At 45.4% G+C, this 25664-nt stretch overlaps 2 protein-coding genes across 2 annotated transcripts; both read left to right on the top strand.

Moving 5' to 3' along the window:
- Window positions 1–469: 469 nt before the first annotated feature.
- On the top strand, window positions 470–7324 carry LOC308521590 (uncharacterized protein C2orf78-like; the record flags this gene model as incomplete). Its single annotated transcript, XM_081094653.1, has 3 exons — window positions 470–476; window positions 3863–4600; window positions 5646–7324. 3 exons carry the CDS (start codon window positions 470–472, stop codon window positions 7322–7324), a joined length of 2424 nt encoding a protein of 807 aa, XP_080950779.1.
- Window positions 7325–13053: 5729 nt separating this feature from the next.
- Window positions 13054–19921, top strand: LOC308521591 (uncharacterized protein C2orf78-like; the record flags this gene model as incomplete). Its single annotated transcript, XM_081094654.1, has 3 exons — window positions 13054–13060; window positions 16459–17196; window positions 18243–19921. The coding sequence occupies 3 exons, from the start codon at window positions 13054–13056 to the stop codon at window positions 19919–19921; spliced, it is 2424 nt and encodes an 807-aa protein (XP_080950780.1).
- Window positions 19922–25664: the final 5743 nt, after the last annotated feature.

Here is a 25664-nt window from a genome sequence, read left to right on the forward strand (position 1 = left end):
TGAATTATATTCATGAATGTCTGTAACAAACATTGAGATTATTTCCCTGACATAAGAGCCTGGGGAAAGTGAGACTATCACAGCTGTATTGTCATCTAGCCCATGTGTCCTGAGAGCTCAGCCATTTAGGTGTTGGTTTAGCTGCCCTACAGCTCCCTCTATCCAATCCTGTCTTCTTGGGAACCTGACCTCCCGATTGGCTCTCTCATCCCTTTAAACTGCCTGATTTGTGACATCATTCTCCCACCAAGCCTACCACCGCCTGGTAGAACCTTGGGGTGCCCATGGAGTTGTCTGTAAATAAATTTGGATCATCGCAACTGACCAGGGACCAGTAACTGGTGACCAGTGACCAGTGGCCAGTATGACCAGTGACCTTCGTACTGGACACATGTGCTCTTTGGCTTCAGCCACGGAGGTATCTTCATTCCTTGCATCTACAGTTGATATTTGCTCTTCTTCTCTGACCATGTCAGGTAAGGAAAGAACCTTTTTGAAGTTTTTCATTGGACTGTTATTTGTACCTACATTTAGCAACAGTGTCAAAAGAGCATAGAGTAATTTGGGGAAATATGATATAGAAGTCTGCAGACCTAATTTCAGTTTAGATTTTGACATCTACAAGCAATGTGACTTTGGACAAGTCACTGAATGTCTCACAAAAAATGATTTTTTTCCTCATTTGCAACATTCGGATGTTAGATTGGTTGTGGACTCTAATCCCTTCCTTTTCTAAAATGGAGTTTTAAAGAACACTCCTGTTGACAATGAAATCAAGACTTCTTGACAGTGTTTCAACAGCAAAACCTAAGTCATGTAGAAAACTAGCAATGTGTAAAGATCGCCAACCACCAAGGTTTCAACTTTAGTATTTTAAATTGAGTGCTGTTCCAAAAGTAATACTCATGTGGTTTTGGAGTTTTCTATCTAAAATAGGATAACAGAGGAAATAGGGAGAGAGGATGGAGAGTACTTGGCTATAGGAAGGCAAGTATTTCAATGTAAAAAAATTAGAACTGGTTTCGTCAGCACAGGACAACAGGAACCAAGAGGGAGGGAAAAACACAAGCAGGAAGGAGGGGAAAGTATGAAAATGAACAAGGAGAACATGAAAGAGCTCATGAGAACAAAAAGAGTAGTTTGGAATGGAATATTGGAGGGAACCAAAGATTTTAAATGAAAGCAGAAAGAGCATAGGGTGAAATCAGCTCGGAGTAGGGCAAAGTAATGTGGATCTCAGCAAATGCTTACACTGATAGAATAGGAAAGAAAGTAAGGCTGGAGTAGGGTACCACTAGCCAAAGCAGTGTAGCAAAACAATCCTATTCAGTTGCCTGTTTTCTTATTGCCTCTCTGAACACAGATGGCACGTGACAGTTTGCAATATTAACATTTAAAAATGTATTTCAGAAATGATGTGTCTTATATACAAGAAACTAAGAAAGGTGATTATCTAGGGCCGTGGTCGGCAAACTGCGGCTGGCGAGCCACATGTGGCTCTTTGGCCCCTTGAGTGTGGCTCGTCCTAAGCCTTAGGAGTACCCCAATAAAGTTAATAACAAGGTACCTACCTATATAGTTTAAGTTTAAAAACTTTGGCTCTCAAAAGAAATTTCAATCGTGGTACTGTTGATATTTGGATCTGTTGACTAATGAGTTTGCCGACCACTGATTTAGGGCATTGGAAATAACAGAATTTTCAGTGTTTCAATTCATTCTGATTTTTAAACTATGACAATGTTTTGTCTGGTAAAAAAAAATAATTTCAGACCTAAAAGAGAGATATGTCCTAAATAGAATCAGAAAGAATACACCCTTTGTTTGATTAGTACGTTCGAAGTCAAAGATGCCCTTCATCTTCAAAGTTATTTTCTTCCTAACGCAGAGAACACGCTGATACACAGCCATTGCCTCATTTCAGGACATAGCTACTTAAGGAAAATAAGAGAGCATCAAGCCCAGCTTCTCTAATTTCATATTTCTCAAAAAACAATTTTTTAGATTCTCTTGGGGATTCCTATATTAATGTGTGTGTTTTTTTTTAAATTGAAATCTATTGATGATGGTTAAAAGACTTTGGGTATGACATCCTTTCCTGGATGTTGAAGATGATGACAGTCTAGGTTTTAAGATAAATATAGAAACCTTCATGGTACCTTTCAACTGTTCTCTTCTCTTTGTTATTAGGTTATATTAATTGAAATACAAATATCTAATACACTAAGTATTTATTACTTACTGGGGAATAGTCAGAGAAACACAAATGATTACAATAATGGAATTCCTTTACATTTACTTTGCTCTCCGCTTTGAACTAGTATTTACTGAAATATTGGTCTGCATTTATAGGAGGCACATATACATCAACAGTGATTGCAGTGTGATGCTTGTTATGCATTTTCTACTGATATATCTCCTCTGTCCATATGTACTGGCTAAGAACTTACTCAAAATCACTTATTGTGGGTTGTTTCTGGTTAACAGTATTCACTAAAATAGAACAGGCAAGATTTACTTTTAGGATACTGATGTATGAAACAGAACTTCATTTTGTAGTAAATTTATTAGGCTTTGACGTTTGCCACGTGCCTCACTTCTTGAGAAACTCACTCTCAGATAGCCATTTTGAGGTAGGACCAGAAATCAGGCATGAAGACAGTAAGAAAGACCCTTTAAGTTTACCAACTGCATTGAGCTTCTATGAGAATTATAGGAAGAGCATGTGAAGGGCACAGGCAAAACGAGACGCTGAAGACTGTTATGACAATAGATGTGCTGTCTTCCCATGGACAAACAAACATCTGCATCAGAAGTTCTATTGCTCTTACATGTTGGCAGTGTAATGCGCAGAGTTCTGGCAAGGAAGTGGGGATGTTTAGGTTATGGAAGCAGGTACTAATACAAACATAGGGAGAGAAACGAACCGTAGTTTCCTCACTCATGACATGAGAATGCTAGAACAGGGATTCTCCAAGGACTTCTGGTTCTAAAATGCTTTAATTCTAGGAAAGAGCATACAAATCAATACTACTGTAGGTTCAAGAGCGAGATAGGTTAGGGAGTGGTTGCTTCTAGCCTAGAGAACAATGTATGAACCACCCACTTGGGTCTTGTGTACATTTTTGCTCAAGTTTTTATATTCTATATAAAAGCCTAAGCGACTGAATGACCAAACGACTGAATGACCAGTCGACTGGCCGCTATGACACGCACTGACCACCAGGGGCAAACGCTCAACGCAGGAGCTGCCCCCTGGTGGTCAGTGTGCTCCCACAGTGGGAGCACCGCTCAGCTGAATGATGGGCACCAGAAACCTGAGCTCGTGGCTGGAGCAGCTGCAGTGGAAGGAGCCTCTCCCACCTCTGCAGCAGTGCTACCACTACCAAGCTGGGGCTGCTCAGCGCCTGGCCCTGGCTCGGGCTCCTCCCCGGTCCACCTGCTGCTTCGTGCACTACTACATCCCTCAGGCCAAAACCAGCAATCCAATATTCCCCCAGGGGCCCCGGATTGTGAGAAGGCACAGGCACGCTGAGGGACCCCACCAGTACATGATATATATATTTCCTTGACTTCAGAGAGGAAGGGGGAGGGAGAGAGAGAGAGAGAGAGAGAGAGAAACATCAATGATGAGAGAGAATCATTGATTGGCTGCCTTCTGCAGGCCCCTTACTGGGGAATCGAGCCCGCAACCTGGGCTTGTGCCCTTGACTGCAATTGAACCTGGACTCGCAGGCCAATGCTCTATCCAACTGAACCAAAACAGCTAGGGCCGAAAGCAACAGTGCTGTTGCTAATGCTGCTTTTCACACATATTGTTTATCAATCTCTTTGATTTTTTCCATCACCCTCTTGTTCCCTACAGAGAATTCCAAGAACCCACCTTTCCTTGGAATTTCCACCTCTCTGCAATGCTCTCTTCCTGTGGAGAGCAATGCAGGAAGTGTCTGCAATTTCTACAATGTCTCTGCTCCAGCCAACAGTTCACCATGGCTCCTGCCATCAGCCTCTGCCACCTCTTTCCCACCTCTCATGGGTGGTGCCTACTTTTACCAACATTCTAGCACAACCATGTTGTCTGGAATTCCAGGCCAGAGCCCTATCTCCATTCCAGCTGCTTCCAATCCTAAAGTTTTTGAGTGGGCTCTTACAGGAGACACTGAAAAGAAGTCATCATCACTCAGAAACTTCACTGTGACTGTCACTGACCAGGACACAACTGTCACCTCTATGTCTCTGGCGTCTCAGTGTGATGAACCCTCAGATGCCTATAATATGGCTCCTCAGTATCCATCACTTTCTGTCAACCTTGTTCAGGGGGCACCAATTCAGGCACAGAGCCTGTCACATCCCGACCAGGTGGGAAATCATGTGTGTTACTACAATCAAGGCACAATGGACCCTCTGCTCTCTGAAGAGGGTGGTCCCTACCTGCAGTCCTATGGCTCTGTGTCTTACACAGAGAGCAGGGCCTCCACCCCTGACCCAGGGATGGTCATGGTGCTAAAGGAGGCTCAGTCCACAAATATGATACCACCAGCCTCCACCTGTGGAATCTGCTACTCTGTGCCTCCTCATCCCATCACAAAGACAGGTTTTCAAGGTGAGTCCAAACAGTCACAAGGAAGAGGAATAAGGTCAGCATTCAAAACTAGGGTCAATCTGCAGCTGGGAAGGGGTGAGTTCTCAGACAGGTAGAATGAAAGTCCTGTGACTTTCACCACTACCACCCTCAGTCAAGGCCCTCCATTGCCAGACTCTTTATGAGGACACCTGACAGAGGTGGGAAGGTGGGAACCTAACAGCCATGGATGCTACATGTAGGACAACTCCCAGAGCATACCAAGGGACACCACACTTTCCACTGCCCTGCATGATGAGTCCTCCTGTACGACAATGCGGCAATAAACTTCCTTGGTTTATTGTTTTAGTCTCTTTCTAAGGCCTTTCAGTACATTATTGTGATAGTGCCCATTTAACTTTCCATCACTTCCTTAGTTGACACCTGGATTTAGGATCATGTGTTCCAACATCTTATCCAAAGCAAACAGGCTATTATCTCCCCTTGCTTATAGACTTCGTCAGGAAGAGTTCCATTCCCTGTCTTAGTCCTTGGTGTGAAGTGTTTTCATTCACTCAGGAAAGTAGAGAGAATTACAAGGGTTCCATAGGAGAATGGGAAAGATTCTTTAAAAATCACTTTTATTTTTTATTTGACGTATAACAACCCTGTGAAATGCAAAGAAAATCCTTTAAAAAAACTGACATCAAATGGTCACCATTAAGAACCAGAACAGTTGCCTTTTATCTCCTAGCACACGGTCCTGTTCATGATCCTGCAAAAGAGCTTGTAGGAATGCCTTTCCCACTGTTGGAAGGCACATGATTGTTGCAATGGTGGTGCTGAGGGAGCATCTTACTACCAGGGACTGACCGACTCCCCCTTGATTCCATTGTAGTGATGCAGACTTCCCTGGCATTGCAACTTCCAGGCCAAATATTTTATTTACCACGTACTCAAGAATTCCTCAAGTCCGGCAGTAACAGACATATCCAGGTACTTGAGAGTTATCCACCACCACAGACTGGGGACATTTCAATGGCATCCCTAGTCCAGAGTCCTAGGAATCTCCTGGCACTGCCTCCAGCTCCAAGCCAGGAACAGAACGAGAGTAAGAATGTGGAGAATATTAAAACCAAGCTTTCCAAGCACGTGAATGGGTACCAGATCCCAACAGAAAATGAAGCTTCTCCACTGCTCCCTTTAGAAGTCCCTGACATTCCACAGGTGCTGGCCTGCACTGATCCCCTTGGCCAAGAGGAGCAGCCTGGTTGTGACAACTCTGGTTTGGCAAAGAATAGCCTGAGTCTTAAGGACCAAGGGACCCTTGAAAATGGGACTGAATCTAATGACAGTTTTGCAGACATCGACACACTGGTGGAGGGTATTCACCTTCCACAGGTCTTCACTTCCTTGGATGACCTTGATCAGCCCCAAGGACCCAAGGTGATCAAAACCAAACACACCAGGGGCCTCAAGTTGCACGAAGTGCAGAAAAAGTCAAGTGCCAGAAAGACTCACTCTGATCAAGGCAGGAAGACCAAACACAAAGCCTCTGAGTCTATCAGTGATGCTCCCAAGGCCAAGATCAAGCCCGAGAGCCCAGATTGTGTGTTTGTGGGAGAACTGGTTCCTTGCAATGCTGCAGCTGGTGGCAGGGCTCATTCGAACATGGCCAAGCAGTCTAACAGCAAACCTCAGAAAGCTGCAGCCAGCAGGACCAGCAATACTAAGAGCCATGGGCAGGAAAACACCAAAAGAAACACGGAAGACTACTCCAAGAGAACTGAGGAGAGGAAGCAGTCAGGGAACAAAGTCAAGGCAGAGGAGAAGCCAGCCATTCCCAAGATGAAGAGAAAGAAAAGTCATCCTGAGCTGCCACAAGAGGCCATCAAAAAGCCTCGCAGCAGCCTCGGTATGCACATGCTAGAGTCTGTGCAGGTTTTCCATGCACTGGGCAAGAAGAGGGATGAGAAAGCTGACCTGTCTTCCTCGCGGGCCCTGGGAAACTCAAGCAACCCCAAAGGCCCCCAGCCACGCCCAGCTACCAAACCAGGGCTGGTTACGCCCCGCGAGGGCAAAGGTCCTGGGAAAACTCAAGTCAAGTCCCAAAAACCATATGCAAGTGCTGACAAAGGGTCTCCACCTCCATCCCAGGACAAGCTGCCTTCTCCCGGGAAGGTCAAGCTGGTGCCATTGGTTTTTCCAACCATGGACAAGCCTCAAGTTCGACCTGTTCCTCGCAGGCCACAGTCTCTGGCATCACGTCGGCCTGCTGTGACCAACCCTGCCAAGCCTGCTGCAGTCAATGCATCCCTGCCAAATCCTGTATCTTTGACAGGTCCTGTCAAATCAGCTCAGCCAATATCGTCCAACTCAGCTGGACCAGGTCTGAACAACCGCGACTGCCCTAGTGTCCCTCAGCCTCCTTCTTCAAGGCCTGGGCCCTACCAAACATCATCTTGTGCTTCCTTCCAGCGGGAGCCTGTTCACTCCGCTGTGAGCCAGACCAGGACTCCGCTCAAGCCTCACAACCACTATCTACTCCAGGATTTCGCCCTCCAACCAATTCCATGGAGGAAATCTGAGGTTCGGGGGCCAGTCATGTCAACACCCATCACAAATGAGCAGAGGCCAGATCGAGAGGCCATGAAGAGGAAGGCTCAACTAGAGCGTGAGAATGCTGCCAAATTGGGGGGAATGCAGCATTTCATTGAGAGGGAAAAAGAAATGGACATTTCTCTGTACTATGGCTATGTGATGTAGGAGATGCTGGGAGTACTGGTGCTTTTGGGTACCTGCTGTTTTCCAATAGATAGATAGATAGATAGATAGATAGATAGATAGATAGACAGACCATAGAGCGATAGATAGATCATAGATAGGTAGGTAGATAGATAGAATTTTCTCAATGTTGGTGTATTTTATAACGTAATAAAATTGAATAAGTATTATATATTAGCATTTAATAATAAAGAAGTATTTTGTGTTTTGAGATGCTGTGAACTGTGCTCTTTCTTTGGTGGGTATGAGGACCAAAGGCTGCATGGTAAGGAAAGAATTGGAAGCTGGATCGGTGAATGAGGGTCAGGGAGTAAGCACTGTGGGAAGAAAGGAATTTGGGCCATGGCCAGAAAGGCAAACACGGGGAGAGGTTATGGATCTATAAAGAGAAGCAGGAGGTGGGTATATGGCAGAAGTGAGAAGCAGGATCTGAGATTAGTGTTAAAAGAGGAAAATCTGAATAGAGTTGAGAGGGCAGAAGCTGAGTCTAGGTTGACCAGGAGAAATGTCAAAAGTCTCTTGGGAAGTTGGCCTTATGTCTCATGACCACTAGATAAGTATTTCAGAAAACAGATTCAGGACACATTTCCTATGGGTATGGGTTGCCTTATGCATATATGATGGTGGTTGGGGAAAGTGAGAACAAATTAGGGGAATCTACCAGATGAGTGGCAAGGGCTTAGAGTTATCCCGGGGCAGCTGATAACAGGGGCCTACAGAAGTGAATGTCTGCAGCAGGAGGCCCACCCAGGACAGGACGTGGGAAATAAATTATCATTGACTCCACACCTATGCCCAGGCTCATGAATACACCACTTCAGTTAACCTTCACAACATGCAAGGCCAGAATACCTGTGTCACTTTACCTGAGAGGTTCAGTAATGGGCTGAGGTCACACTGCATGCAGTAGAGTAAAGCCTCCATTTGAGGTCTATCCCTGAAGGCTTCAGTATTTGCAAGTGGCCATAGGTCACCTACCTGGCTTTCAGAACACAGCATCCAGAGCCTCCTGGTGCATGAGATCAAACATCAGAAGAAGCCTAAACATTAACTTGAAGGGTAAGCTAGGGCTTCCTGCATGATCCCAGGCTGCACATGCCGCCTTGTCTAAACACCACCATCAACTGAGCAAAGCCCAAGAGAAAAATCCTGGGAAGCATCCATGTCCACTGGCAAGAGCAATAGGCACACTGAGTCGCAGGTGACGAGCCCCCTAACTGCAGTAGCTAGGGATTCCCATGATTACCATGGGAACACCGAAAAGGAGAGACTGGTTTGGATTGCAGATATTTAGCTCATAGTGTTAGTCTCATATTACATATTAGTATCAGGATTTTGGCAATGTAATGCAGGATTCCAAGAGGGAAAGCCTTGAAAAAATTTATAATTTTAAGCCATATCTCTACACTGCAACACTTCTCACAATTTCTTCTCAGGTAAGAATGCACCATCTTTGAAAAAAATCTTCCTATCTAATAATAGACAAACATGGTAATTATCCATACATCCATTATGCTTCCCATTGGCTAATCAGGGCGATATGCAAATTATCTGCCAACAAACATAGCGGCTGGCAGCCAGGCAGCTGAAGCGAACATGAGGCTTGCTTGCTCCAGTGATGGAGCTAGCCAAGGTTCCGGGCCTGCCGCAGCCGGGCTCTGAGCTCCAGTCTAAGCAACAATGTTGCAATTATAGAAGCTAAACAAACCCCAGGTATCTGCTTTCAGCCAGCCAGCCTACGAGCTGGAGCCGCAACAAAGCTTCAATTACAGAAGGTAAATAAATCCCAGAATAAAAAAAAAAAAAAAAAGGAGTGACTGGGAGCTTCTGTTGCCGGTTTGGCCCGCCTGAAAACAGGCCTCAGCCCCTCATCCAGGCTGGCCAGGCACCCCAGTGGGGACCCCAACCCTAAAGGGGGTGTGAGCAGCCTGAAAACACCCATCAGCCCCTCACCCAACCTGGCCAGGCACCCATGCTGGACCCCCACCCTGATCCGGGACACCATTCTGGGCAAACCAGCCGGCCCCCACCCATGCACCAGGCCTCTATCCTATATAGCAGGGGTCCTCAAACTTTTGAAACGGGGGGCTAGTTCACTGTCCCTCAGACCATTGGAGGGCCGGAGTATAGTTTAAAAAAACACACTATGAACAAATTCCTATGCACACTGCACATATCTTATTTTGAAGCAAAAAGACAAAACGGGAACAATTACAATATTTGTATTTGCATGTGGCCCGCAGGCCGTAGTGTGAGCACCCCTGCTATATAGTAAGAGGGTAATATGCAAATTGACCCTAACAGCAGATAGACTGGGAATGACTGGTCACTATGACACACACTGACCTCCAGGGGGCAGACGCTCAATGCAGGAGCTGCCCCATGGTGGTCAGGGCGCTCCCACAGGGGGAGCTCTGCTCAGCCACAAGCCAGGCTGATGGCTGCCAGTACAGCGGTGGTGGTGGGAGCCTCTCCTGCCTCCTCAGCAGCGCTAAGGATGTCCGACTGCAGCTTAGGTCTGCTCCCCGCTGGCAAGTGGACATCCCCCGAGGGCTGCCAGGCTGCCAGAGGGATGTCTGATTGCCATCTTAGGCCCAATCCCCCCAGAGAGCAGGCCTCAGCCAGCAGGGGGTCATCCCCCGAGGGGTCCCAGACTGAGAGAGGGCACTGGCCGGGCTGAGGGGACCGCCCACCCGAGTGCACAAACCTTTGTGCACCAGGCCTCTAGTATCTCCGAAGATGAAATGTTGGCCTATAAATGAAATATGTGTCTTTGGAGATTCCATCTATAGGAGCTATCTTCTTGTGGCCTCTTGGCCTCTTGGATCACACACTTCTTACACAATGGAAGTAAAAAGCCCAAGGTAGATTGATCCAGGCACCCTAAACGCTTACCATCAAGAGAAACTACTAGATCCATACACTTCCTCCCCCAAGCCAGCTTAATCCATAGATAGCGTGGGGTAAAGTAGGTTTACAGTTGAGTATTGGAAACACAGACTTTATGGTTGTATGATTATTTATACATAATTGTACTATTTTCCACACACACAACTGTAAACCTACTTTTGCCCACCCTGTAGAAGCCTGGGTTAGCAACACAGCACTGTCTTCTCACAGTAACAAGAGGGTTAGTGAGAAAAGCACTAACCAGGGGAAGAACAGCAGAGGACACCCAGGCCACACTGGGCTGACCGCACACATCTGTTCCTTTTGTCTGTGTGCACAGCATAACTCACCACAGTGTCCTTTCTCACAGACCCCTTTTTAAGTTTCTCCACAAAATCCATCAGATCAAGTTACTTCAGGTTGCTTCAAGATAAACTCGTCAACGGAGAAATACGCAACATGTCTTACCATGGTGGAATCTTTGAAAATAAGACCAGGGTGCTGCTGGGAATGCAGACTGGTGCAGTCACTGTGAAAAACACTAAAGAGTTTCCTCAAAAAATAAAAAGAACTTTCATTTGCACTAGTGATCCCATTTCTAGGAATATATCCTAAGAAACCAGAAACACCAACCAAAGAGAATATATGCCCACCTATGTTCAAAGCAGCACAAATTTAAGTAGCTACGACTTGGAAAACAGCCCCAAGTCCCCATGAGCAGATGAGTGGATAAAACAGCAGTGGTACATTTACACAATGAAATACTAGGTGGCTGTAAAAAAAGAAAGAACTCTTACCATTTGCAAAGCATGGATAGACCTGGAGAGTATATGCTAAGATAAACAAGCCAGAGAAAGACAGGTATTACATAATCTCACTCATATGTGGAATCTAATGAACAAAATAAACTGATGAGCAAAGTAGACCTAGAGATATAGAATCATGGAACAGATTGACAAAATTTAGAGGGAAGGTGGGGGTGTGGGTGTGGTGTGATGAACTGGGGAACTTGTATGCATGTATGCATAGCCCATGGACACAGAAAATGGAGTGGTGAAGGTAGAAGGCGGGATGGCAGGGGTGGGGTGGGTGGAGGGGTTCAATGGAGGGAAAACCAAAATAGAAAATAAAGGGGACATCTCTAATACAACAATAAATATGAATCAATAAATAAAAAGTACGACTAGGAAAAAAACAAATGAACAAAACCAGAGCATTGACACACAGCATAAAGACAATCTGTGTTCTGCAAACACACCAATGATTGATATGACTGAGCTAATATGACATAAAAGAAAATGAAAATATATTGAAGATTATAATTGTAGTGAGCAAAATTCCTTGCATTTGCTGCACTAGATAAGTTGTGTATACATGTAAATTGTCTGTTCTCTTAATACAAAATGAGACCAAAATGTGTCAACGTACTATTCACAGAACCTAAAACATCCACATGAATCTCTCTTGTCCTGTACAATTTCACTTTGCCTGCCCCCTAGTCTCCAAGAATGTCCTTGTCTTTCTCTAACTCGTCTCCTCGTCACTTTTGCCTGGCTTTGCACCCAAGCATGGCAGACAGAGAATCCTAGAGGCCCAAAGTTCTACAGTGGCTGTTTGCAAAGGGGGAGGAGACTGCAGTAACTGCCACACTGGATACACTTTATGAGAGAAGGAGAAGGGAAAATATCGTGAAGGCCTCTCACATGTGATAGAGCAGGATGGCAGGATGCCTACATGGCCCAAGGAACCAGAGGGAGCAAATTACGGGCAGAAGAAGTGCAACCAAAGGCTGGAAGAGGAAAGGTTTGCAGTCAGCTGACTCCTAGCTCTTTGGTCGTTGCTTGTAATGGACAGAGTCCATTGGGGGAAGCACCAGACACTACAAAGAAGACCCTGCTGCTGGAAGTGGACAGGAAGTAACAGCCAGGAGTGTTTGCATGCAAGATCAAAGCTTGTCTACAAACAATGCTGACAGTGAAGAAGGAGAAAAAATGAGAGTGGTAGGAGATGCAAGTCAACCTGGGCTGGCCCAGCCCAACCCAGAGAAGGTAGGATTCAAGGAGAAGAAACTACAAGAGAAGAGCCTTGGACCACATCATTCTGCACAAAATACACTCAAGAAACTTCATTTTACTGTTCAACCAACGGACAGGACAGAAAGAGCTCCTTAATCCCTTCCTTTTCTCCTCAAAAGCCACAGTAAATTCACTTATGAGATAGATTGGTATGATTTCAGAACAACTGTAAGTGTGCAACCTAGATGTCCCTTTCCATTCTCTCTAAGGATATTCGCAATATATAAAATGATAAACATGTTATACAATGGAATATGGAGAATACAAGTAACTAGTAGTGAATTATATTCATGAATGTCTGTAACAAACATTGAGATTATTTCCCTGACATAAGAGCCTGGGGAAAGTGAGACTATCACAGCTGTATTGTCATCTAGCCCATGTGTCCTGAGAGCTCAGCCATTTAGGTGTTGGTTTAGCTGCCCTACAGCTCCCTCTATCCAATCCTGTCTTCTTGGGAACCTGACCTCCCGATTGGCTCTCTCATCCCTTTAAACTGCCTGATTTGTGACATCATTCTCCCACCAAGCCTACCACCGCCTGGTAGAACCTTGGGGTGCCCATGGAGTTGTCTGTAAATAAATTTGGATCATCGCAACTGACCAGGGACCAGTAACTGGTGACCAGTGACCAGTGGCCAGTATGACCAGTGACCTTCGTACTGGACACATGTGCTCTTTGGCTTCAGCCACGGAGGTATCTTCATTCCTTGCATCTACAGTTGATATTTGCTCTTCTTCTCTGACCATGTCAGGTAAGGAAAGAACCTTTTTGAAGTTTTTCATTGGACTGTTATTTGTACCTAAATTTAGCAACAGTGTCAAAAGAGCATAGAGTAATTTGGGGAAATATGATATAGAAGTCTGCAGACCTAATTTCAGTTTAGATTTTGACATCTACAAGCAATGTGACTTTGGACAAGTCACTGAATCTCTCACAAAAAATGATTTTTTTCCTCATTTGCAACATTCGGATGTTAGATTGGTTGTGGACTCTAATCCCTTCCTTTTCTAAAATGGAGTTTTAAAGAACACTCCTGTTGACAATGAAATCAAGACTTCTTGACAGTGTTTCAACAGCAAAACCTAAGTCATGTAGAAAACTAGCAATGTGTAAAGATCGCCAACCACCAAGGTTTCAACTTTAGTATTTTAAATTGAGTGCTGTTCCAAAAGTAATACTCATGTGGTTTTGGAGTTTTCTATCTAAAATAGGATAACAGAGGAAATAGGGAGAGAGGATGGAGAGTACTTGGCTATAGGAAGGCAAGTATTTCAATGTAAAAAAATTAGAACTGGTTTCGTCAGCACAGGACAACAGGAACCAAGAGGGAGGGAAAAACACAAGCAGGAAGGAGGGGAAAGTATGAAAATGAACAAGGAGAACATGAAAGAGCTCATGAGAACAAAAAGAGTAGTTTGGAATGGAATATTGGAGGGAACCAAAGATTTTAAATGAAAGCAGAAAGAGCATAGGGTGAAATCAGCTCGGAGTAGGGCAAAGTAATGTGGATCTCAGCAAATGCTTACACTGATAGAATAGGAAAGAAAGTAAGGCTGGAGTAGGGTACCACTAGCCAAAGCAGTGTAGCAAAACAATCCTATTCAGTTGCCTGTTTTCTTATTGCCTCTCTGAACACAGATGGCACGTGACAGTCTGCAATATAAACATTTAAAAATGTATTTCAGAAATGATGTGTCTTATATACAAGAAACTAAGAAAGGTGATTATCTAGGGCCGTGGTCGGCAAACTGCGGCTGGCGAGCCACATGTGGCTCTTTGGCCCCTTGAGTGTGGCTCGTCCTAAGCCTTAGGAGTACCCCAATAAAGTTAATAACAAGGTACCTACCTATATAGTTTAAGTTTAAAAACTTTGGCTCTCAAAAGAAATTTCAATCGTGGTACTGTTGATATTTGGATCTGTTGACTAATGAGTTTGCCGACCACTGATTTAAGGCATTGGAAATAACAGAATTTTCAGTGTTTCAATTCATTCTGATTTTTAAACTATGACAATGTTTTGTCTGGTAAAAAAAAATAATTTCAGACCTAAAAGAGAGATATGTCCTAAATAGAATCAGAAAGAATACACCCTTTGTTTGATTAGTACGTTCGAAGTCAAAGATGCCCTTCATCTTCAAAGTTATTTTCTTCCTAACGCAGAGAACACGCTGATACACAGCCATTGCCTCATTTCAGGACATAGCTACTTAAGGAAAATAAGAGAGCATCAAGCCCCGCTTCTCTAATTTCATATTTCTCAAAAAACAATTTTTTAGATTCTCTTGGGGATTCCTATATTAATGTGTGTTTTTTTTAAAATTGAAATCTATTGATGATGGTTAAAAAACTTTGTGTATGACATCCTTTCCTGGATGTTGAAGATGATGACAGTCTAGGTTTTAAGATAAATATAGAAACCTTCATGGTACCTTTCAACTGTTCTCTTCTCTTTGTTATTAGGTTATATTAATTGAAATACAAATATCTAATACACTAAGTATTTATTACTTACTGGGGAATAGTCAGAGAAACACAAATGATTACAATAATGGAATTCCTTTACATTTACTTTGCTCTCCGCTTTGAACTAGTATTTACTGAAATATTGGTCTGCATTTATAGGAGGCACATATACATCAACAGTGATTGCAGTGTGATGCTTGTTATGCATTTTCTACTGATATATCTCCTCTGTCCATATGTACTGGCTAAGAACTTACTCAAAATCACTTATTGTGGGTTGTTTCTGGTTAACAGTATTCACTAAAATAGGACAGGCAAGATTTACTTTTAGGATACTGATGTATGAAACAGAACTTCATTTTGTAGTAAATTTATTAGGCTTTGACGTTTGCCACGTGCCTCACTTCTTGAGAAACTCACTCTCAGATAGCCATTTTGAGGTAGGACCAGAAATCAGGCATGAAGACAGTAAGAAAGACCCGTTAAGTTTACCAACTGCATTGAGCTTCTATGAGAATTATAGGAAGAGCATGTGAAGGGCACAGGCAAAACGAGACGCTGAAGACTCTTATGACAATAGATGTGCTGTCTTCCCATGGACAAACAAACATCTGCATCAGAAGTTCTATTGCTCTTACATGTTGGCAGTGTAATGCGCAGAGTTCTGGCAAGGAAGTGGGGATGTTTAGGTTATGGAAGCAGGTACTAATACAAACATAGGGAGAGAAACGAACCGTAGTTTCCTCACTCATGACATGAGAATGCTAGAACAGGGATTCTCCAAGGACTTCTGGTTCTAAAATGCTTTAATTCTAGGAAAGAGCATACAAATCAATACTACTGTAGGTTCAAGAGCGAGATAGGTGAGGGAGTGGTTGCTTCTAGCCTAGAGAACAATGTATGAACCACCCACTTGGGTCTTGTGTACATTTTTGCTCAAGTTTTTATATTCTATATAAAAGCCTAAGCGACTGAATGACCAAACGACTGAATGACCAGTCGACTGGCCGCTATGACACGCACTGACCACCAGGGGCAAACGCTCAACGCAGGAGCTGCCCCCTGGTGGTCAGTGTGCTCCCACAGTGGGAGCACCGCTCAGCTGAATGATGGGCACCAGAAACCTGAGCTCGTGGCTGGAGCAGCTGCAGTGGAAGGAGCCTCTCCCACCTCTGCAGCAGTGCTACCACTACCAAGCTGGAGCTGCTCAGCGCCTGGCCCTGGCTCGGGCTCCTCCCCGGTCCACCTGCTGCTTCGTGCACTACTACATCCCTCAGGCCAAAACCAGCAATCCAATATCCCCCCAGGGGCCCCGGATTGTGAGAAGGCACAGGCACGCTGAGGGACCCCACCAGTACATGATATATATATTTCCTTGACTTCAGAGAGGAAGGGGGAGGGAGAGAGAGAGAGAGAGAGAGAGAGAGAGAGAGAGAGAGAAACATCAATGATGAGAGAGAATCATTGATTGGCTGCCTTCTGCAGGCCCCTTACTGGGGAATCGAGCCCGCAACCTGGGCTTGTGCCCTTGACTGCAATTGAACCTGGACTCGCAGGCCAATGCTCTATCCAACTGAACCAAAACAGCTAGGGCCGAAAGCAACAGTGCTGTTGCTAATGCTGCTTTTCACACATATTGTTTATCAATCTCTTTGATTTTTTCCATCACCCTCTTGTTCCCTACAGAGAATTCCAAGAACCCACCTTTCCTTGGAATTTCCACCTCTCTGCAATGCTCTCTTCCTGTGGAGAGCAATGCAGGAAGTGTCTGCAATTTCTACAATGTCTCTGCTCCAGCCAACAGTTCACCATGGCTCCTGCCATCAGCCTCTGCCACCTCTTTCCCACCTCTCATGGGTGGTGCCTACTTTTACCAACATTCTAGCACAACCATGTTGTCTGGAATTCCAGGCCAGAGCCCTATCTCCATTCCAGCTGCTTCCAATCCTAAAGTTTTTGAGTGGGCTCTTACAGGAGACACTGAAAAGAAGTCATCATCACTCAGAAACTTCACTGTGACTGTCACTGACCAGGACACAACTGTCACCTCTATGTCTCTGGCGTCTCAGTGTGATGAACCCTCAGATGCCTATAATATGGCTCCTCAGTATCCATCACTTTCTGTCAACCTTGTTCAGGGGGCACCAATTCAGGCACAGAGCCTGTCACATCCCGACCAGGTGGGAAATCATGTGTGTTACTACAATCAAGGCACAATGGACCCTCTGCTCTCTGAAGAGGGTGGTCCCTACCTGCAGTCCTATGGCTCTGTGTCTTACACAGAGAGCAGGGCCTCCACCCCTGACCCAGGGATGGTCATGGTGCTAAAGGAGGCTCAGTCCACAAATATGATACCACCAGCCTCCACCTGTGGAATCTGCTACTCTGTGCCTCCTCATCCCATCACAAAGACAGGTTTTCAAGGTGAGTCCAAACAGTCACAAGGAAGAGGAATAAGGTCAGCATTCAAAACTAGGGTCAATCTGCAGCTGGGAAGGGGTAAGTCCTCAGACAGGTAGAATGAAAGTCCTGTGACTTTCACCACTACCACCCTCAGTCAAGGCCCTCCATTGCCAGACTCTTTATGAGGACACCTGACAGAGGTGGGAAGGTGGGAAACTAACAGCCATGGATGCTACATGTAGGAGAACTCCCAGAGCATACCAAGGGACACCACACTTTCCACTGCCCTGCATGATGAGTCCTCCTGTACGACCATGCGGCAATAAACTTCCTTGGTTTATTGTTTTAGTCTCTTTCTAAGGCCTTTCAGTACATTATTGTGATAGTGCCCATTTAACTTTCCATTACTTCCTTAGTTGACACCTGGATTTAGGATCATGTGTTCCAACATCTTATCCAAAGCAAACAGGCTATTATCTCCCCTTGCTTATAGACTTCGTCAGGAAGAGTTCCATTCCCTGTCTTAGTCCTTGGTGTGAAGTGTTTTCATTCACTCAGGAAAGTAGAGAGAATTACAAGGGTTCCATAGGAGAATGGGAAAGATTCTTTAAAAATCACTTTTATTTTTTATTTGACTTATAACAACCCTGTGAAATGCAAAGAAAATCCTTTAAAAAAAAATGACATCAAATGGTCACCATTAAGAACCAGAACAGTTGCCTTTTATCTCCTAGCACACGGTGCTGTTCATGATCCTGCAAAAGAGCTTGTAGGAATGCCTTTCCCACTGTTGGAAGGCACATGATTGTGGCAATGGTGGTGCTGAGGGAGCATCTTATTACCAGGGACTGACCGACTTCCCCTTGATTCCATTGTAGTGATGCAGACTTCCCTGGCATTGCAACTTCCAGGCCAAATATTTTATTTACCACCTACTCAAGAATTCCTCAAGTCCAGCAGTAACAGACATATCCAGGTACTTCAGAGTTATCCACCACCACAGACTGGGGACATTTCAATGGCATCCCTAGTCCAGAGTCCTAGGAATCTCCTGGCACTGCCTCCAGCTCCAAGCCAGGAACAGAACGAGAGTAAGAATGTGGAGAATATTAAAACCAAGCTTTCCAAGCACGTGAATGGGTACCAGATCCCAACAGAAAATGAAGCTTCTCCACTGCTCCCTTTAGAAGTCCCTGACATTCCACAGGTGCTGGCCTGCACTGATCCCCTTGGCCAAGAGGAGCAGCCTGGTTGTGACAACTCTGGTTTGGCAAAGAATAGCCTGTGTCTTAAGGACCAAGGGACCCTTGAAAATGGGACTGAATCTAATGACAGTTTTGCAGACATCGACACACTGGTGGAGGGTATTCACCTTCCACAGGTCTTCACTTCCTTGGATGACCTTGATCAGCCCCAAGGACCCAAGGTGATCAAAACCAAACACACCAGGGGCCTCAAGTTGCACGAAGTGCAGAAAAAGTCAAGTGCCAGAAAGACTCACTCTGATCAGGGCAGGAAGACCAAACACAAAGCCTCTGAGTCTATCAGTGATGCTCCCAAGGCCAAGATCAAGCCCGAGAGCCCAGATTGTGTGTTTGTGGGAGAACTGGTTCCTTGCAATGCTGCAGCTGGTGGCAGGGCTCATTCGAACATGGCCAAGCAGTCTAACAGCAAACCTCAGAAAGCTGCAGCCAGCAGGACCAGCAATACTAAGAGCCATGGGCAGGAAAACACCAAAAGAAACACGGAAGACTACTCCAAGAGAACTGAGGAGAGGAAGCAGTCAGGGAACAAAGTCAAGGCAGAGGAGAAGCCAGCCATTCCCAAGATGAAGAGAAAGAAAAGTCATCCTGAGCTGCCACAAGAGGCCATCAAAAAGCCTCGCAGCAGCCTCGGTATGCACATGCTAGAGTCTGTGCAGGTTTTCCATGCACTGGGCAAGAAGAGGGATGAGAAAGCTGACCTGTCTTCCTCGCGGGCCCTGGGAAACTCAAGCAACCCCAAAGGCCCCCAGCCACGCCCAGCTACCAAACCAGGGCTGGTTACGCCCCGCGAGGGCAAAGGTCCTGGGAAAACTCAAGTCAAGTCCCCAAAACCATATGCAAGTGCTGACAAAGGGTCTCCACCTCCATCCCAGGACAAGCTGCCTTCTCCCGGGAAGGTCAAGCTGGTGCCATTGGTTTTTCCAACCATGGACAAGCCTCAAGTTCGACCTGTTCCTCGCAGGCCACAGTCTCTGGCATCACGTCGGCCTGCTGTGACCAACCCTGCCAAGCCTGCTGCAGTCAATGCATCCCTGCCAAATCCTGTATCTTTGACAGGTCCTGTCAAATCAGCTCAGCCAATATCGTCCAACTCAGCTGGACCAGGTCTGAACAACCGCGACTGCCCTAGTGTCCCTCAGCCTCCTTCTTCAAGGCCTGGGCCCTACCAAACATCATCTTGTGCTTCCTTCCAGCGGGAGCCTGTTCACTCCGCTGTGAGCCAGACCAGGACTCCGCTCAAGCCTCACAACCACTATCTACTCCAGGATTTCGCCCTCCAACCAATTCCATGGAGGAAATCTGAGGTTCGGGGGCCAGTCATGTCAACACCCATCACAAATGAGCAGAGGCCAGATCGAGAGGCCATGAAGAGGAAGGCTCGACTAGAGCGTGAGAATGCTGCCAAATTGGGGGGAATGCAGCATTTCATTGAGAGGGAAAAAGAAATGGACATTTCTCTGTACTATGGCTATGTGATGTAGGAGATGCTGGGAGTACTGGTGCTTTTGGGTACCTGCTGTTTTCCAATAGATAGATAGATAGATAGATAGATAGATAGATAGATAGACAGACCATAGAGCGATAGATAGATCATAGATAGGTAGGTAGATAGATAGATAAATAGAAATTTCTCAATGTTGGTGTATTTTATAACCTAATAAAATTGAATAAGTATTATAAATTAGCATTTAATAATAAAGAAGTATTTTGTGTTTTGAGATGCTGTGAACTGTGCTCTTTCTTGGTGGGTATGAGGACCAAAGGCTGCATGATAAGGAAAGAATTGGAAGCTGGATCGGTGAATGAGGGTCAGGGGGTAAGCACTGTGGGAAGAAAGGAACTTGGGCCATGGCCAGAAAGGCCAAAAACGGGGAGAGGTTATGGATCTATAAAGAGAAGCAGGAGGTGGGTATATGGCAGAAGTGAGAAGCAGGATCTGAGATTAGTGTTAAAAGAGGAAAATCTGAATAGAGTTGAGAGGGCAGAAGCTGAGTCTAGGTTGACCAGGAGAAATGTCAAAAGTCTCTTGGGAAGTTGGCCTTATGTCTCATGACCACTAGATAAGTATTTCAGAAAACAGATTCAGGACACATTTCCTATGGGTATGGGTTGCCTTATGCATATATGATGGTGGTTGGGGAAAGTGAGAACAAATTAGGGGAATCTACCAGATGAGTGGCAAGGGCTTAGAGTTATCCCGGGGCAGCTGATAACAGGGGCCTACAGAAGTGAATGTCTGCAGCAGGAGGCCCACCCAGGACAGGACGTGGGAAATAAATTATCATTGACTCCACACCTATGCCCAGGCCCATGAATACACCACTTCAGTTAACCTTCACAACATGCAAGGCCAGAATACCTGTGTCACTTTACCTGAGAGGTTCAGTAATGGGCTGAGGTCACACTGCATGCAGTAGAGTAAAGCCTCCATTTGAGGTCTATCCCTGAAGGCTTCAGTATTTGCAAGTGGCCATAGGTCACCTACCTGGCTTTCAGAACACAGCATCCAGAGCCTCCTGGTGCATGAGATCAAACATCAGAAGAAGCCTAAACATTAACTTGAAGGGTAAGCTAGGGCTTCCTGCATGATCCCAGGCTGCACATGCCGCCTTGTCTAAACACCACCATCAACTGAGCAAAGCCCAAGAGAAAAATCCTGGGAAGCATCCATGTCCACTGGCAAGAGCAATAGGCACACTGAGTCGCAGGTGACGAGCCCCCTAACTGCAGTAGCTAGGGATTCCCATGATTACCATGGGAACACCGAAAAGGAGAGACTGGTTTGGATTGCAGATATTTAGCTCGTAGTGTTATTCTCATATTACATATTAGTATCAGGATTTTGGCAATGTAATGCAGGATTCCAAGAGGGAAAGCCTTGAAAAAATTTATAATTTTAAGCCATATCTCTACACTGCAACACTTCTCACAATTTCTTCTCAGGTAAGAATGCACCATCTTTGAAAAAAATCTTCCTATCTAATAATAGACAAACATGGTAATTATCCATACATCCGTTATGCTTCCCATTGGCTAATCAGGGCGATATGCAAATTATCTGCCAACAAACATAGTGGCTGGCAGCCAGGCAGCTGAAGCGAACATGAGGCTTGCTTGCTCCAGTGATGGAGCTAGCCAAGGTTCCGGGCCTGCCGCAGCCGGGCTCTGAGCTCCAGTCTAAGCAACAATGTTGCAATTATAGAAGCTAAACAAACCCCAGGTATCTGCTTTCAGCCAGCCAGCCTACGAGCTGGAGCCGCAACAAAGCTTCAATTACAGAAGGTAAATAAATCCCAGAATAAAAAAAAAAAAAAAGAAAAAAGGAGTGACTGGGAGCTTCTGTTCCTGGTTTGGCCCGCCTGAAAACAGGCCTCAGCCCCTCATCCAGGCTGGCCAGGCACCCCAGTGGGGACCCCCACCCTAAAGGGGGTGTGAGCAGCCTGAAAACACCCATCAGCCCCTCACCCAGCCTGGCCAGGCACCCATGCTGGACCCCCACCCTGATCCGGGACACCATTCAGGGCAAACCAGCCGGCCCCCACCCGTGCACCAGGCCTCTATCCTATATAGCAGGGGTCCTCAAACTTTTGAAACAGGGGGCTAGTTCACTGTCCCTCAGACCATTGGAGGGCCGGAGTATAGTTTAAAAAAAAAACACTATGAACAAATTCCTATGCACACTGCACATATCTTATTTTGAAGCAAAAAGACAAAACGGGAACAATTACAATATTTGTATTTGCATGTGGCCCGCGGGCCGTAGTGTGAGCACCCCTGCTATATAGTAAGAGGGTAATATGCAAATTGACCCTAACAGCAGATAGACTGGGAATGACTGGTCACTATGACACACACTGACCTCCAGGGGGCAGACGCTCAATGCAGGAGCTGCCCCCTGGTGGTCAGTGCGCTCCCACAGGGGGAGCTCTGCTCAGCCACAAGCCAGGCTGATGGCTGCCAGTACAGCGGTGGTGGTGGGAGCCTCTCCTGCCTCCTCAGCAGCGCTAAGGATGTCCGACTGCAGCTTAGGTCTGCTCCCCGCTGGCAAGTGGACATCCCCTGAGGGCTGCCAGGCTGCCAGAGGGATGTCTGATTGCCATCTTAGGCCCAATCCCCCCAGAGAGCAGGCCTCAGCCAGCAGGGGGTCATCCCCCGAGGGGTCCCAGACTGAGAGAGGGCACTGGTCGGGCTGAGGGGACCGCCCACCCGAGTGCACAAACCTTTGTGCACCGGGCCTCTAGTATCTCCGAAGATGAAATGTTGGCCTATAAATGAAATATGTGTCTTTGGAGATTCCATCTATAGGAGCTATCTTCTTGTGGCCTCTTGGCCTCTTGGATCACACACTTCTTACACAATGGAAGTAAAAAGCCCAAGGCAGATTGATCCAGGCACCCTACACGCTTACCATCAAGAGAAACTACTAGATCCATAGACTTCCTCCCCCAAGCCAGCTTAATCCATAGATAGTGTGGGGTAAAGTAGGTTTACAGTTGAGTATGGGAAACATAGACTTTATGGTTGTATGATTATATATACATAATTGTACTATTTTCCACACACACAACTGTAAACCTACTTTTGCCCCACCCTGTAGAAGACTGGGTTAGCAACACAGCACTGTCTTCTCACAGTAACAAGAGGGTTACTGAGAAAAGCACTAACCAGGGGAAGAACAGCAGAGGACACCCAGGCCACACTGGGCTGACCGTGCACATCTGTTCCTTTTGTTTGTGTGCACAGCATAACTCACCACAGTGTCCTTTCTCACAGACCCCTTTTTAAGTTTCTCCACAAAATCCATCAGATCAAGTTACTTCATGATGCTTCAAGATAAACTCGTCAACGGAGAAATACGCAACATGTCTTACCATGGTGGAATCTTTGAAAATAAGACCAGGGTGCTGCTGGGAATGCAGACTGGTGCAGTCACTGTGAAAAACACTAAAGAGTTTCCTCAAAAAATAAAAAGAACTTTCATTTGCACTAGTGATCCCATTTCTAGGAATATATCCTAAGAAACCAGAAACACCAACCAAAAAGAATATATGCCCACCTATGTTCAAAGCAGCACAAATTTAAGTAGCTAAGACTTGGAAAACAGCCCAAGTCCCCAGAGCAGATGAGTGGATAAAACAGCAGTGGTACATTTACACAATGAAATACTAGGCGGCTGTAAAAAAAGAAAGAACTCTTACCATTTGCAAAGCATGGATAGACCTGGAGAGTATTATGCTAAGCTAAACAAGCCAGAGAAAGACAGGTAATACATAATCTCACTCATATGTGGAATCTAATGAACAAAATAAACTGATGAGCAAAGTAGACCTAGAGATATAGAAGCATGGAACAGATTGACAAAATTTAGAGGGAAGGTGGGGGTGTGGGTGTGGTGTGATGAACTGGGGAACTTGTATGCATGTATGCATAGCCCATGGACACAGAAAATGGAGTGGTGAAGGTAGAAGGCGGGATGGCAGGGGTGGGGTGGGTGGAGGGGTTCAATGGAGGGAACACCAAAATAGAAAATAAAGGGGACATCTCTAATACAACAATAAATATGAATCAATAAATAAAAAGTACGACTAGGAAAAAAACAAATGAACAAAACCAGAGCATTGACACACAGCATAAAGACAATCTGTGTTCTGCAAACACACCAATGATTGATATGACTGAGCTAATATGACATAAAAGAAAATGAAAATATATTGAAGATTATAATTGTAGTGAGCAAAATTCCTTGCATTTGCTGCACTAGATAAGTTGTGTATACATGTAAATTGTCTGTTCTCTTAATACAAAATGAGACCAAAATGTGTCAACGTACTATTCACAGAACCTAAAACATCCACATGAATCTCTCTTGTCCTGTACAATTTCACTTTGCCTGCCCCCTAGTCTCCAAGAATGTCCTTGTCTTTCTCTAACTCGTCTCCTCGTCACTTTTGCCTGGCTTTGCACCCAAGCATGGCAGACAGAGAATCCTAGAGGCCCAAAGTTCTACAGTGGCTGTTTGCAAAGGGGGAGGAGACTGCAGTAACTGCCACACTGGATACACTTTATGAGAGAAGGAGAAGGGAAAATATCGTGAAGGCCTCTCACATGTGATAGAGCAGGATGGCAGGATGCCTACATGGCCCAAGGAACCAGAGGGAGCAAATTACGGGCAGAAGAAGTGCAACCAAAGGCTGGAAGAGGAAAGGTTTGCAGTCAGCTGACTCCTAGCTCTTTGGTCGTTGCTTGTAATGGACAGAGTCCATTGGGGGAAGCACCAGACACTACAAAGAAGACCCTGCTGCTGGAAGTGGACAGGAAGTAACAGCCAGGAGTGTTTGCATGCAAGATCAAAGCTTGTCTACAAACAATGCCGACAGTGAAGAAGGAGAAAAAATGAGAGTGGTAGGAGATGCAAGTCAACCTGGGCTGGCCCAGCCCAACCCAGAGAAGGTAGGATTCAAGGAGAAGAAACTACAAGAGAAGAGCCTTGGACCACATCATTCTGCACAAAATACACTCAAGAAACTTCATTTTACTGTTCAACCAACGGACAGGACAGAAAGAGCTCCTTAATCCCTTCCTTTTCTCCTCAAAAGCCACAGTAAATTCACTTATGAGATAGATTGGTATGATTTCAGAACAACTGTAAGTGTGCAACCTAGATGTCCCTTTCCATTCTCTCTAAGGATATTCGCAATATATAAAATGATAAACATGTTATACAATGGAATATGGAGAATACAAGTAACTAGTAGTGAATTATATTCATGAATGTCTGTAACAAACATTGAGATTATTTCCCTGACATAAGAGCCTGGGGAAAGTGAGACTATCACAGCTGTATTGTCATCTAGCCCATGTGTCCTGAGAGCTCAGCCATTTAGGTGTTGGTTTAGCTGCCCTACAGCTCCCTCTATCCAATCCTGTCTTCTTGGGAACCTGACCTCCCGATTGGCTCTCTCATCCCTTTAAACTGCCTGATTTGTGACATCATTCTCCCACCAAGCCTACCACCGCCTGGTAGAACCTTGGGGTGCCCATGGAGTTGTCTGTAAATAAATTTGGATCATCGCAACTGACCAGGGACCAGTAACTGGTGACCAGTGACCAGTGGCCAGTATGACCAGTGACCTTCGTACTGGACACATGTGCTCTTTGGCTTCAGCCACTGAGGTATCTTCATTCCTTGCATCTACAGTTGATATTTGCTCTTCTTCTCTGACC

The sequence above is a fragment of the Myotis nattereri genome, assembly GCF_964212035.1.
Source record: "Myotis nattereri genome assembly, chromosome: 6".
Lineage (NCBI taxonomy): Eukaryota > Metazoa > Chordata > Mammalia > Chiroptera > Vespertilionidae > Myotis > Myotis nattereri.